Consider the following 13,778-nt stretch of genomic DNA (forward strand, 5'->3'; position numbering starts at 1 on the left):
GAGCGAGGCGACACGGTGTGGAGAGATCGCTTTTTATTTCAAAAGACAGTAAGACAAGTTCTCAATTTAGTATCAAAACACTCGACATGGTTCTTTTGTTTGCTTTTTTTTTTTTTCCTCCAGATTGGCCCCGTAACCGCAACGAGCACACAGCAACGGCCCAGCCTGCCTGCGCTCGGCCTCACAGACACCACAGGGGGAGACGTGGGAGCTCTGCGGGCCCGGAGGGAAAGGCCTCTGCCTGGGGAGGCAGAACTGCTTGGAGAAAACCAGGACTGAAGCTGTCAGGCTGAGCCCAGGGATGAGGGGCAAAGCACTGAGTGAAGGCAGAGCCACCCTGGGCATCGGGAGCCACGGCTGCGTGGAACCCGTGAGAAAGGAAAGGGGAAACACCGGGGAGGGAAAAGGGAACAACCACCGACCCACCAGCTTGAGCTGTTTGGAGAACAAGGGGAAAGATTTAAAACAAACAAACAAAACAAAACAAAACCCACAAAAAATAAACTGCTTTTGCTCAAATTGCTTCTCCACAGAGTTACCTTAAAGCTGAGAAATGGAACTGCTCGTTTGGCAAGCAGCTCTCAGAGCAAAGCGTGCCCAGCCCAGCCCCACTCCCACCTCCTCTCCCCCAAACTGGGCTCCAAGGGGTTAATACCAAAATTAAAGCCCAGAGCTTTGTTTGTAGCTCACCAGCATCGCTTATTTGGAATGTTTACAATGGTTGCTACAAAAAAAAAAAAAGAAAAAAAGGAAAAAGAAGGTAGTTACAAAATGTGTACATCTCAAACATGCTCTCCCCCGACATTATTGCATCGTTTGTTTCCCTTAATTACGCTGTGTGAAGCTCTGCCCAAGCCGGTGACCTCTAACCCCCAGGTGAAGAAGCAGAGCTGCATTGGGGCAAGTTGGCAACAGAAAGGAAACGGAGCCCAAGGGTTAGAGGGCAGCGGGGGCTGGGCTGACCCCGGGCGTCGTGTGGCAGAGGCAGCAGCGGGGCTCCATTACATCTCGTTCAGGTCTAGCAGGGTCTGGTCCAGCATTCGTTGCGTGCAGAGATGCTCCTCTTTGGTGGATTTCAGTTTATCTGGCAGGAAGCAAGAGGCAGAGTTACAAGTCAGCTTCAGGCAACGGAGAGACCTCGGCCAAAGAAAGCTCACGCCTGCCCCTTCCCAGCGTTCTCAAACCGTGGATGCCTGGCTGGTTGCAGTGAGCAGCTCTGGAGTTTACCTGTTTCTTTGCAGCCCTCGTTCTCACGCCGCTGCTGCTCCGCAGGACGCGCTCTGAGCTACTGCTGTGGGCAGCACTGTGCATGCAGGTGCCTCAGACTGCAGCTAGCTTCCCCCCGGGGCTGCAACGCTTCAGACAGCAGCCCCCGTGGCCCAGCAAGCCACCCAAGAGCAACTTAAGGATTAAACACACGTAAGAAACCAGCCCCTAGGATTACAACCGATTGTGCCCCCATCCCCCCCAGCGCAGGATAGAGATGCCAAGCTGGCCACCGGGACCATTGCTACCTAGCAGCAGGGAGCAGACAACCAAGGAGAGCGCGAAGAGCAGGCAGTGAGCGAGGAGGAGCGGGGTGCTGCAGCTCTGCCCGAGGCTCCGGGCAGCTCGCGCAGTCGGTTCTCACATTGTCCTTAAGCCAGGAGGAGAGCTCAGATCAGCAACTAGCACTCTAGGTGCGCTTTACTCCATAGGTGAGCCCACCCATACCACTGAAGAAATCCACGCCTCGGGACACCGGGTAGCCACGCTGTGGGAAGACGGCCTTTAGGAACAGGCGGGTGCTCAGAGCTGCTCTCCACCTCCCGGGGGGGGCAGGGAGGGGCTGCAGCCACCCCAGGGTGAGAGACAGCGCGGCACACGCAGCAAGCAGCACCTCTCCTACAGCACCAACTACTGCAGCATTTCAGGGCTCCCTGCGGGCGCTCGAGAGACAGCTGCACGTCGTGGGTTCGGAGACTTGCTCTCAAAACACCCGCAAGCTTCCCCCAACCCACCCTGGGACTCCACGGCCGCTCTGAGATGAGGCCCCAGGCACCGCTGCTTCCCCCAGACCTCTGAGGTCGACTCGGCTACACAGGAAAGCACTACAGGTGTGCGGCGTCTCACAGACAGCGAGGTCAGTCATTTATTATTAGGAGCCATCATTCCATGCAGCAGGAAATCCCACAGTCAGTCAGCTAACAGTCATTAAGCTCTAGCATGTGAGAGGCATCTTCCAGCAGGCACGAGCCTGACTTCACACCACCCCTCTGTGGGTGGGTGCAGCCGTTCTGGTTCCCTGGAGGAGCCAGGCAGCCCCCTGTGCAAGAGAACAGGGCTGCTGAAAGATCAGCCCAGGCTCAGAGGTTTCCCACCGAGAATACAGGTTACTTTTATAATAATAATTTTTTAAAAAGCCCTTAAAATAAGTTAGAGAAGAAATTCAACTGCTCCGTTCAATAGCAGTGGTTGCATAGAATTTGCAAGTGTGCCAGGCTTAAGAGCGCTCAGATCTCAGTGTGGTCCACAGCACTGGTGGTCGCAATTAGCTCGCTTAATGGCATTAGTGGGCCCCTTCTCAGTCACACAGATCATGCAGCGTTAGCTTCAGCTCGTTAGAGAGCAGGCGGTTTTTCTCGAGCTGGCTGTACAGGCGCTCTGCAGCAGCAACAGGATGAGGGGAAGAAGAGGAAGAGAGAAAAAGAGAGAAAGGGCAGGTTAGTAGAGCAGCCAGAGGAGCACGTCCATAGCCTGCCTGCGAGGACCGAGCCTGGGCTACTGCACAGAGGAAGCTGGGAAGAACAAATTTACTGCGCTCTGATTTGCTTCTGAGCTCGGGAAGATCGCAGTGGAAGCCACGCGTGGGCAGAAGTGGAAATGCTGCCAAAGGTTTGGGAAGGCAAAGGAAGGGAGAACGCCAGAAGAGTCCGCAGGCTGGGCCGCACCGTAGCCAGGGAAGGAGAAGGATGTGGGATGTGCTTTAAGCCCGAGGGCTCTGAAGAAAGAGTCCCACAGCAGCTGAACCACAAACACCTCCCAGGGTCCGATTCCTGCACTTGGGGGATTCCAGGCAGTGAAAAAAATCCCTTGGCCACAGCTTCCAGCCGGACAGAAATCATCCTCGTAGCTGCGGTGACACACAGCACCATGACGAGCACAGAGCACAGCTGCTGCCTTCGCACCTCACACCCTGCAGGTGCTACGAGAACCCCAGGAACCTCCAGCGACCTCAGGAGGGCCGCGCTGTTCCTCGTTACTTTCAATCTAGGAACAATTGCAAGGCCTGCCCACGTCAAGTTCAGCTGTTCCCCTGAGCAGTCACAGCACATCCCTCCCTGCCCCCCGACATCCCCACACAGGGGAGAAGCTTCTCCTCACCCAGCTGCACCCCGCTCTGCAGGACAGAGGGTGGCAGCGCTGACTGACCCCCCTTCCAAGCCACCAAGGGACAAAGCAACGACCGGAGGAGCTGAAATTTCCACCCTGCTGCAACCCAAGCAGGAGCAGAGGGAAGCCGTGCTGATGGGGACGCCAGCACCAGCCTGCCCTGCACGCAGGCTCCCAGCATCGCCCTCCCAGCTGGGCCTGGGTCTCTGGGGCAAGAGATGGGATGAAACTGCAGTCAGTGGAAGGGCCAGCAACCAGAGGCTGGGGCAACGGCAGCTCCCAGGCAGTATTACTGCTCGTGGGCAGAGCCCTGACAAGGCGCCCATGTGAGGGAGAACCCGACTGCAGTCATCACCGTGACCTTCCTGACACCTCGGGAACGGCTTCTGAACACGGAGCGGCCGCTCACACCTGCAGGGCTGCAGCAATGCCTGACCTGCTCTGCTCCCTCCCAGCCTGCAGGGCAGCCTCACAGCCACGCGGAGCCCCACGACCCTTCGTGGTCGGCTTATCCACGCCTGCAGCAATCCTGCACCGGGAGCCCAGCCTGTGGCAACCAGCCTGCACAAGCCCTGCAATCCCGTCAGACCAGAAGCTTCCCAAAACCTCCCAGGGCAGGAATTGCATCACCCTCCCACTGTGGAGTTCCACCAGGATGAGCGGGGAGCGGGCTTGCCGCGGCCCAGCCTTCAGGAACGCGGTTTGCAACGCCTGCTCCGCTCCATGGGAGCAGGTAACAAACCCAGAGCCAGGACCTCCCCTCGAGGAGAGGCCATTTCACAAGGGCAGGGAGCACCGTGCCACCTCCAGCGGGGAGAACTGGCAGGCAGCGCTGGCTGGAAGCCTCCACCTCCCGGGAGGTAACGAGAGGCCGCCCCCCACACAGCCAGACTCCCCACCTCAGCTGCACAGCTGGGTACCGACAAGGATTCTCACTTGTGGGACCAGAGCTCCGCAAAGCATCGAGCCAACATCTGCGGAGCTTCCCAAGCTCTGGGATTCCTCCCAGAAGCGCCTCGTCCTCCCCCGCCCCACGCAGGGAACAGCCCTAACACGGCCCAGCGCCAACTGGGAGCGCCACGTGTGTGCAGAGCAGGCTGTGCACAAACCTGAGGTTCGGGGAACCAGGGCAGATGTCCCATTTCACCAAAGCTCGATTCCTGAAGGGCTCTTCGGGCCCTGTGGCAGAGGAACCAATGCAGGAAGGAAGAAGCATTGGAGAAGCCACCGCGAGGCAGCACAGAATTACAAGAGGCAAATCAGTTTTCACGGTCCCAGAGCAACCAGAAAGACTCCAGACTCACACCGGCAGCGACGCGTTACGTGCCTGCAGCCGTGCTCAGCGTCCTGCTGTACCCCACATCCACCCCCCAAGGGTCCTCCGCCACCCCCAGCCCCACGCAGGAGCTCGAGCTGTGCTTCGTGAGCCTGCTGCAGCTCTGCCCCCTGAAGCAGGAGCCGCACGCAGCCACCCCACGCACAGCACCCAGACTGCTGCTGCCCTGCTGGAAGTCAGCCAGAGGCACGCGGTGTTCAGCAGCTCACACCTCACCAGCCGTGGCGGCCGCCCGCTGCAAGCCAGCGCGTGACAACCGAGGCCAGGAGCGCTACAGGTGAGGAGCGCCTTCAGCCAGGCTGACAGACAGCAGGACGTCCTGCTCAGACACAAGGCCCCTCCTGCACCCTACGGAGCGTGCTGTGCGCCAGGGCGCCGCGTGCAGAGCTGCAGTTTGCATCTGTGAGCTGCTAACGCGCCCGCAGCGAGACATCGAGCGCATTGACCAAGGCTGTGTTCCACCAAGGCCCGGGGGGTGACACCAGCGTGAGGGCAACACCGCAACTGTTACTCTAAAGCAGCAGCAAGTGGTCACTAGAAACCCGTTTCTCAACAGCACCAGCTCTTCTATTCACACAAGAGTTGTTTTTCCTTTAAAAAGGTGACATCATGCTCGAGGAAGAGGCAAGAGAAATACAAAAGGCGCTTTATGGCTCTCCGTAAGATATGCAGATGAGAACAACACGCTCCCAGCTACACGCAGACATGGCAGAGGGCAGCCCCTCAGAGCACGGCAGTGTCTGGCACACGGCTCAAACACAGGGAGCTTTGTTTAGGAGCGAGTGCAGCGTAACCGGGAGCTGCTGCCGCCGTCAAGCTTCAGCATCCCGACAGCTCATTCCCAGGGATGCCCTGCGCACAGTGAGTGGAAAAAAAGGTGCTGGGATTCAGAGCGAGATGACGAGAGCGTGAGTGCAGGGTGCAGGTGCAGAACAAGCCACCAAGCAGAAAGGCAAATCCAAAGTGGAGTTTGGAATCGCAAGATTCATCTGTGTGAAACAGAAGGAGACACCGGGTTGAAGAGAAATGCAAGTGTTTGTGCACGGCAAACTCGGCTGGGGGCTCTCGGTGCTGCGTTAGGGCTCCTCACAGTGCAGATCCCTGGCCTCCCCTGTTAGTGGCAAGGACTGCGCAGAGCGGCTGTTAGCAGAACTCACCGCCGATCCCAACGCAAAGCCAAGGAGCAAAGTTGCAGAAACACGAGTTCAGCTACTTCCACAGATCACATCGTGGTCCAGTCCGCCTCCAGGCTGCCTGGAAATCCCCATGGAGCCCAGCCAGCTGCTCCTCTCTCCGGAGGAACCCGAGATCGCAGCCTGGCGGCTCCAGCGGGCAACAGAGGCACCGCAGGGAGCCTCTGCAGCGGGGGACTGGAAATGGCACTCCTCAGAGTCGGAGTCAGAACCCTTTCAGGCCAGCACAGCTCTCGGTGTTACGCATGCAGCTCCCAGGGCCCTACAGTTAGAAGGCAGCATGCTGCAGGGCAGCCTCCACAATCCCGGAGGCACAGATCTGTAGAAGTAACCTAAACCACACGGTGCCATTGATTCTCCAGCTACGAAAATCACAGCAAACCAAGCAAGCTCTGGCGGTCTAGCCTGCTGAAGCGAGAGGCAAACACCAGCCAGCTCATATTTACATGGAAGTCATGTCATTCAGGGCGTGGTCCAGTTCCTCACTAATTGCTTTGTACTTCAGTTTCTGGGCATAGAGCTCATCTAGAAGAGGTTTAGGAGGAGAACAAAAGGGAAACAATGAGGGAAGGCACAGGAGTTCTTCCAACACCCTGGGGCAGGAAAAGCAGCGTGGGATTGGTGACCAGAAGACAAATGAAGTCAGATGGGAGCCGCCACGACTGCGCCGCGTGGCTGCTGGTTCCTGAGCAAGGAATGGGAGGTTTGACACGGCCTGAGGACAGCCTGAGCAGCTCACGAGCCGCTCGGCCAGGTCAGCGCGAGCCACGAGGGGAGGGCAGCTCCACCTAAGGAGATGATTGCTAAACCAGAGGAGGGCACGGATCAGCGAAGGGTTCTGTTCTCACCTTGGGTTTCAATACAAAAACCTGTTTGGGAGAAGTCAGTTAAGTAACAGCGGTGAGCAAGAGAGGGAATTCCCATCCCGTGGGATGAGCCCAGCAGAAGGGCCACACCTGGGCTCTCATCAGATAATGGAGCAGGCTGGGCACTGCCACCTTCCACGGGGGTGGCGGCCTTGGATCTCACACCGCTGTGCTCCCAAACGGCGCAGAGCTGGCAGGCTCCTGCCCAGGCTGCAATGCTGTGGCATTCACAGCTTCCCAGGGCCCGGAGAATTTGATGGGTTGTCATAAACTAGGTCACCTCAGCAGCAATGCCAGAGATCGGAGCCAACGCTCAATCAACATCTTTCGAGGGCAGCACGCAGGGACTTGGGAGGATTTCAGCTCCCCAGGACCACAGGGTGGCTCGGATTGCTGCTTGGCTGCAGTTCTGGAACAGCTCTGCTGACAACGCTGCTATTTCTGGAGTAACCCAGGAGTTTTACTCGGGCTGTAGGATGTGGCTTTCCATCTCCAAGACCTGGCACTAAAAGGCTGCTAAGGCCCATGCTGTGGCAGGAGGCCTGCAAGAGCTCTGGCTCGCCAGCGTGGCTGCTCCACCGCAGCTATCTATGGAAGAATCCACAGCCTCGGATCTGAGGAGGCAGCTGGAGCTTTCTCCTCGCACGGCTGGGAGAGAGGACAGGCTGCAACAGCAGGAACGCTCCTGAAGTACCGTGAAACCAGGAGGAAAGGAGCCCAGCATCAGCCAGACCAGAGGACTTCTGGCAATTAGGGGCACTTTTATCTTGATCTGACGCTGGGGAGCCTCAGGCCTGAGGGTTGGTTCCTCACTGCCTGCAGGAAGGCTGTCTGCAGACAGGCCACAAGCAGCAAATTCCACACAAAAGAATGTTATCGTAACCAATCCCTGCGAGCTCAGGTGGTTTTTTTTCCCCCCTGTGCCACTCCTTAAATGGGGTTAAGCTGGAGCACGGGAATCCAGTTACATTCCTGAGGACAGGACAGCCAAGATCACCGCTCTCTCGCTATCTGTGCCATCAGGCAGGGCGTTGGGAAGCTCGAGGGCCGCCTCAGCGCAGCCAGGGAGCCGCAGCCAGGGCAGATCGTGGCCCGGAGGCAGCAGCTCAACACAGGCAATGGGTTCAGCCTCGCTCCGAGCGACTCAGAGCAGCACCGCCGCTCCCCAGCTGCCTGGGAGGCGGTCGTTCTCAGCTCCCCACTCATCACCACGCTCCCTGCTTCCCCTCCCCAAGATGTACCTTCCAAATCATCGATGGTCTTCTCCAGCTTGGCTACGGAGCGCTCAGCAAACTCAGCACGGGTCTCCGCCTGCAGACGGGAGTGAGGCAGTCAGCGCGACGGCTTCTGCCACACAGGGCAGACCCTCCTGAGCCTCCCCACCGCTCACCTCTTTGAGTTTATCGGTCAGGATCTTGATCTCTTCCTCGTATTTATCCTCTTTTTGGGAGTACTGCGGGGAAGGAAAGCAACGGGTGACCCGCAGCCCTCGGCGGCCTCGTGCATCTCCTGTCCTAAAGCCTACAGCTACAAAGGGACACTTCAGCTCCCCACTGCAGTACGCATGCCCACAAACTTCCAAACTCTGAGCCCTCGCTCCAGGAGGGCTGGGTCAGACAGCAAGTCCCACACCATGCACGTAACACACCAACTCAGGCACAGGAAAAACTCTCATCCCAGCAGCATCAACGTCCCAGCCGCCCCGAGGCAGGGGCACAGCAGACCTCCCGCACTCACAGCTTCTACAGTCAGATCAGTCCTGTGCTGAAATCCACCACCTCTCCTGGGAAAGCAAGCACGGCTCTCCTCGCTTAAGGCTGCAGCTGCATTATCTCCATCCCAGCGGGCGCTCTGCTGTCACGCACCCTTCCAGCAAAGCAAACGTTTCTGGCCCTTGGAAAAGTAGCCCTACCTTCTCAGCCTGAGCCTCAAGAGACTTGAGATTGTTGGTGACATTCTTCAGCTCCTCCTCCAGCTCGGAACATTTACTGTGGGGTTTCGTAAAGAAAGAGGGGAGGAAAAAAAAAAAAAAAAAAGGAAAAGAAGTGGGAGGAAAAGACAGGAGAGAGGAGAAGTGAATCCATGTGCAGGGGAGAGCAGGGAGTTCTTCAGGAGACTGTCTGCGATCAGACGGGATGGGACCTTGCTTTGAAGCACTTCTGCAGAAAGCAAGCTCCCTTCTAGCCTCCAAGGTCACGTTTTAGATACGCTGCCAGCGCGGGCACCAGGCAGCCGGCGGCACGGCCGGGACCCGGCGTCCTCACGTAGAAGCTGCACGTTTGTTCTGCTGAAAGGAGGGAAGCTGCTCCGACAGACAGATGGGCAGCTGCCACCGCTCAGACAGGACAGAGGACAGAACATTCCAGGAGAGAGGAGGACGCAATGAAGCTGAGGGAAGGAGCGCAGCGAGAAGTCCACGAGAGTTCTGGTTTAATGGCTCGAGGAGGGAACGGTTAGTACCTTTTCTTCGGCAACAGACAGACACTTCAAGTTCTGGTCCATCACTCTGATCTGCTCCTGCAGCTCCCGGACACGACTGTTAGTGACGTTCACATGATGGCACAAGCCAGGTGGGGGCAAGGGTCAAAAGGAGCACCAAGAACACAACACCGCAGAGCCAAAAAGGGGCAGGGGAGAAACACAAAGAAGTCATGGTCACGACATGCGTGGCTGGGCAGGAAGCACGGCGCCGCTGCTGCACACGTGCTGGCTTTGTTAGACGAGGCCCACAGTACAGAACGGCCCTGGGCAGCTCCTGGAGGCGCACGAAAGGAGCCTGAGCGGCACCTCCGCCACCTCTGCTCCAAGCAGGAGCTCAGCTTGCAACTCAGCAGCGCAAACATCCCCGTGATGGCTGGAAATGCTGAAGGAGGCCAGAGACCAGCCTCAGCCACAGCTCCGCTCTCTGCTCCCGGGCCCTCGGCCATTTTAGGCTCAGCGCCACGTGCCCCACAGCGGTGTGTGCGCATCCAGTGACCAAACAGTGCTGGTGGCTACGAGCCTTGAAAGCCCGACCTCAACAGCTAGAGAGGCACTCGTGCAAAGGTCTGAACATCTCTGTGCAACGCGAGGCACGGCGTGTGGGTTTTGATGCACGCAAACTCCACCTTCTCAGTGGATCTCATCCTGTTCCGAGCAGGAGATCAGCCCCAGCTCTTCCATTTGGAGATCTGAGCCCACCCTGTACTTCAGGCCTTGTGTAACAAGGTTAGAAATGCCATCGGTGTTAGTTCCCATGCACAGCTACACGTGCCAGTCACATGCAAGCAGGTTACTCACGACTCTGCGAGCTCAGCTCTCTCCTCAGTACGCTCCAGGTCTCCTTCTATGATCACCAGCTTCCGAGCAACCTGGGAGGGAAAAATCAGAGTTCACAGCAAGGAAGATAAACGCCGCTCTGGTCGCCTGGGAACGCCTGCAGGGCCACTGGCATTGCCAGAGTCGCTGGCTGGGGGAAGCGAGCCAGGTCCCCCACACTGAGAGCACAGAGCGCAGGAAGAGCAGCCACCTCTCCTGGCCAGCATCAGCTGCACGGCAGCGCCCAGGGCTCTCACCTCCTCATACTTCCTGTCCGCCTCCTCTGCAATGTGCTTGGCTTCCTTCAGCTGGATCTCCTGCAGCTCCATCTTCTCCTCATCTTTCAGAGCTCTGTTTTCAATGACTTTCATGCCTCTGCCCGAAAAAGAAAGAAAGCATAGTGGAAAGCAATGACTAAAACAAACCCCCACCAACCGGCAGCAGAATGCACACCAGAGAGCAGACAGCATTCCCAGCCACAGCGCTGCCCTGCTGAGCCACCACACCTCCGAGGGCAGAGGACGGCACGGGAAAGCAGCGCTGCTGTGCTGCTGCTCAAAGTTAACTGCTGCTCTGAGCACGGCTCCAGCAGCTCACTGCGCTCCTGGAGCACAGGAAGCACTGCTGGGAACAACAGATCAGGAGGGATTCTGTGCAGGCAAGCCAGGCACTTCCAGGCTGAAGCACAGGGAAAGCTGAATCTTGATGGCAGACAGCAGCCAGGTCAGGCTGCGCTACAGAGCAGAGTGCATCAGCCAACGAAACGCTGCTGGGAGCGCTCCCCTCCAAACCACGTTCCCAGCTCAGGAGCTCCCAGCCAGAAGGGAGCTTGCAGCAGGAGGGGCTCCCCCGCCTCCCCCCTGCTCCTTCAGGAGGGAACCCAGCAGCCACGGCTCCCCGAAGACCAACAGCCCCACTCCAGCAGCAGGTCCTCCCACACCCGGCCTCACCGTGGCACCGGCTCCCCACCTTCGGAAGCTGAAGATGCCGACACCGCGGGGCCCCATCCAGGGACACCCCCTGCACGGCTGACAGCACAGCGGCCTCCCCTGCTCACCTTTCGCTTTCATCTGCGGCCTTCTCAGCCTCCTCCAGCTTCTGCAGAGCGGTGGCGAGGCGCTCCTGGGCCCGGTCCAGCTCCTCCTCCACCAGCTGGATGCGGCGGTTCAGGGATGCCACCTCTGCCTCAGCCTGGGGGGGAGCAAGGAGGGCAGCTGAGCCTGCAGCCAGCAGCACAGGGCAGCTGGGGGACAGCAGCAGCACTGAGGAAGCCCAAACAAAGTGGAGGAGCTGCATCCACTTTCTTACACCGAGCCCTGCATTCCGAGATAAGCCTTGCAACATTTCACACGGGCTCACGCACGCAGCAGCCGCTGCCACACAGGTTTCTCGCCTGTCAGCTCGAGCTGACGTGACAGTTTAAGCCGTAAACACTAAGTGGATGACTTACACTAATGTCTCTTCTGCACAGCTGCTGTAATCCTGCCAGGCCATCAATCAGCCCTATTTATCCGCTGCTCCAGCGCGCCGTGACAGCCGGCATTTAGCACCAAGTCAGTTTACTCCTGCGATCTGGATGCCGGCGCTGCTCAAATCCAAGCCCCTCTCAACAGCAACTCGAGGAAGATGATCAGCTCCGTGCTCAGAGCTCTGCCTGCCCCGCTGAGGGGCCACAACGCAGCTCTGAGGCTCCGGCCAGCAGCACTCACTGATCCCACAGAGCAGAATCCTCACCCGGCCCAAGCCAGGCTGGGAGCCACTGCCCAGCAACGCGTGCCAGCACGATGCTGGGAGCCCACGGGCTCAGCTCATCGCCCAGTGCGTGACCACAGCGGCGACCGAGGTTTGAGTGAAGCAGCAGAGCTCAGAACCGCCACCCCCAGAGCTCCAGCAACACCCCCAGCAGCCACATCTGCTCCACAAAGCCCTGAGCGCAGCCTGCAGGCAGCCTCAGAGGGACACCAACGCCCCAGGGACACCCCAAAAACGGCCAGCACCCCTCCGGCAGGATTTCCACACCGCTACCAAAATGGAGGCGGTCACAGCCATTTCCCAGCAGCGATCCACCGCAGAGCCCAGCACACAAACACACAGCAGGCACGTAGGAAATACCCCAGCCTCCAGCAACGAGGCCACGCCGAGCCCATCGGCCATGCCCAAGGAAGGAGGCCGGAACACGGCCTGCCACAACCCACACCCTGCCTCCCCCCCCCAGCAGGATGCAGGAGCGCTTTTGCTTTCGGCTGCAGGCACACCCTGCTCTTCACCATGGAAACCCGCAGCACTTCGATGCACAGCACTCCGACCCAGAGCTGCTTCGGAGGAGGAAGCGCTCTGCTCAAAGAGGAACCAAACGACGCACCGAGCAGGAGAGGAGCAGCTTTCACACTGCTGAATCTCCTCCTCCTCCCAGCAAACGGAGGCACGTCGCTCCTCCATCCCCAGCCCCCCTTCCCCTCCGGGCCGCCTTCCTGCAGGCAGCGCTTCTTCATCCCGCCGGGCAGGACGGAGCCCGGCCAGCGCAGCAGTGACACCTCCGTGCAGCCCCACGGCACCTCCCATCACCCCCCATTTCCTTCAGGAAGGGAAGCCTGAGTCAGAAAGCCCGGAGAAGGGAGCCAAGCCAAGGGCAGAGCCGGCCAGCATCGCTTCCCAGGGCGCGGGGAGCAGAGCCGGGGCTGCGGGCTGAGCACGGCTCCGCTCTCACACAGCGGCGCTCCGGTGCGAGCAACGCACGTCGCCATGACAACGCCGCAAGTACGGCAGAATTCCTTATGTGGCTGCAAAGAAAAGCAGCGCGGGGCTGGGAGTGGCCCGGCCGCACCGCACAGCTCCGCCGTCAGCCCCGAACGCCGCTCCGCCGCCATTCCTTCCGGGCACCGGAGCGGCTCCGCAGAGCTCCGCGGCCCCCCGCGCCCCATGGCGGCACCCCAACACCGGGACGGAGTTGCGGACCGGCCGCTCCCTGCCGACCCCCGCCCGGCCCTCCCCGGTCGCAGCGCGGCGTTCCCTCCCGGTGCCCCGCACCCCGCCGTGCCCACACAGCGCGGCCGGCTCCGCCCTTCCTGCCGACCCCTATGGGACCCCAAACCCCGCTTTTGGCGGCGCAGCCCGGAGCAGAACCCGGAACGGCACCGCGGAGCCCGGACGGAGCCCCCAGCGGCACCGCCCAGATTTTAGGAGCAAAAAAAAGCGAAGCTCCGTGACGGCGGCCGACCGCAGCCCGGCCCCACGGAGCCCCGCCGGGACCCCGCAAACCCCGCCGCCCCCCCCGACCCCCACCTGCTCTCGGTTCCGGCGCTCGGCCTCCACCTCCCGCTGCAGGCGGTCCGCCCGCTCCTCGGCATCGTCCGCCTGCTGCTGCAGCACCTGAATCTTACGCTTCACCGCCTCGATGGTGGTGGCCCCCGCCATGATCCCCCTCCGCTCCGCGCCGCGCCCGCCCCGCCCTGAAATACCGGAACCCGCCGCCCCGGCCCCGCCGCACGGGATGTGACGTCACTTCCGCCCGCGCTCCCCCCCTCCTCTCGGCCGCGGCCGGAAGCGCCGCGCCCCTCTCGCGTCGCCTTGGCGACGGTGCGAACCGCGCGGCCTACGGCGGGCCGGGGCCCGAACCGAGGGAAGGGCGGGGAGCGGGCGGCGGGGCGGCCGGGGAGGTTCGAAGCGACCAGCGGGAACGGCGACAGCCCGAACCGGACCGGGCCGTGCCGCGCG

At 60.0% G+C, this 13,778-nt stretch overlaps 1 protein-coding gene across 11 annotated transcripts; it reads right to left on the reverse strand.

The window, feature by feature from the left end:
* Nucleotides 1-18: 18 nt before the first annotated feature.
* TPM3 (tropomyosin 3) lies at nt 19-13,515 on the reverse strand. Of its 11 annotated transcripts, none has more exons than XM_052668428.1 (11): nt 13,347-13,515; nt 11,122-11,255; nt 10,322-10,439; nt 10,047-10,117; nt 9,228-9,303; nt 8,158-8,220; nt 8,009-8,078; nt 6,348-6,426; nt 4,482-4,551; nt 1,631-1,753; nt 19-1,084 (listed from the first exon to the last, which is right to left on the reverse strand). In XM_052668428.1, the coding sequence occupies exons 1-10, from the start codon at nt 13,476-13,478 to the stop codon at nt 1,676-1,678; spliced, it is 891 nt and encodes a 296-aa protein (XP_052524388.1). In that variant the 5' UTR covers nt 13,479-13,515; the 3' UTR covers nt 19-1,084; nt 1,631-1,675. The 11 variants fall into 11 exon arrangements, 10 of the variants coding, with proteins under 10 accessions (XP_052524388.1, XP_052524381.1, XP_052524393.1 ...); XM_052668421.1 differs by lacking the exon at nt 9,228-9,303 and adding an exon at nt 8,680-8,755 and having other exon boundaries at nt 13,347-13,514; XR_008202728.1 differs by lacking the exons at nt 4,482-4,551; nt 9,228-9,303 and adding an exon at nt 8,680-8,755 and having other exon boundaries at nt 13,347-13,513.
* Nucleotides 13,516-13,778: the final 263 nt, after the last annotated feature.

Source organism: Tympanuchus pallidicinctus, unplaced genomic scaffold (assembly GCF_026119805.1).
Source record: "Tympanuchus pallidicinctus isolate F22 unplaced genomic scaffold, pur_lepc_1.0 scaffold103, whole genome shotgun sequence".
Lineage (NCBI taxonomy): Eukaryota > Metazoa > Chordata > Aves > Galliformes > Phasianidae > Tympanuchus > Tympanuchus pallidicinctus.

What these genes read in the sequence shown, in the direction of transcription:
- TPM3 (XM_052668428.1), bottom strand. Translation starts at nt 13,478, where the DNA reads ATGGCGGGGGCCACCACCATCGAGGCGGTGAAGCGTAAGATTCAGGTG. An exon ending in TGTCTGTTGCCGAAGAAAAG is followed by an intron (nt 8,221 to 9,227) that starts GTACTAACCGTT and finishes CCTTCCCCGCAG; the next exon opens with TACTCCCAAAAAGAGGATAA. An exon ending in CTGAATGACATGACTTCCAT is followed by an intron (nt 4,552 to 6,347) that starts GTAAATATGAGC and finishes CCTCTGCCACAG; the next exon opens with GGCCCGAAGAGCCCTTCAGG.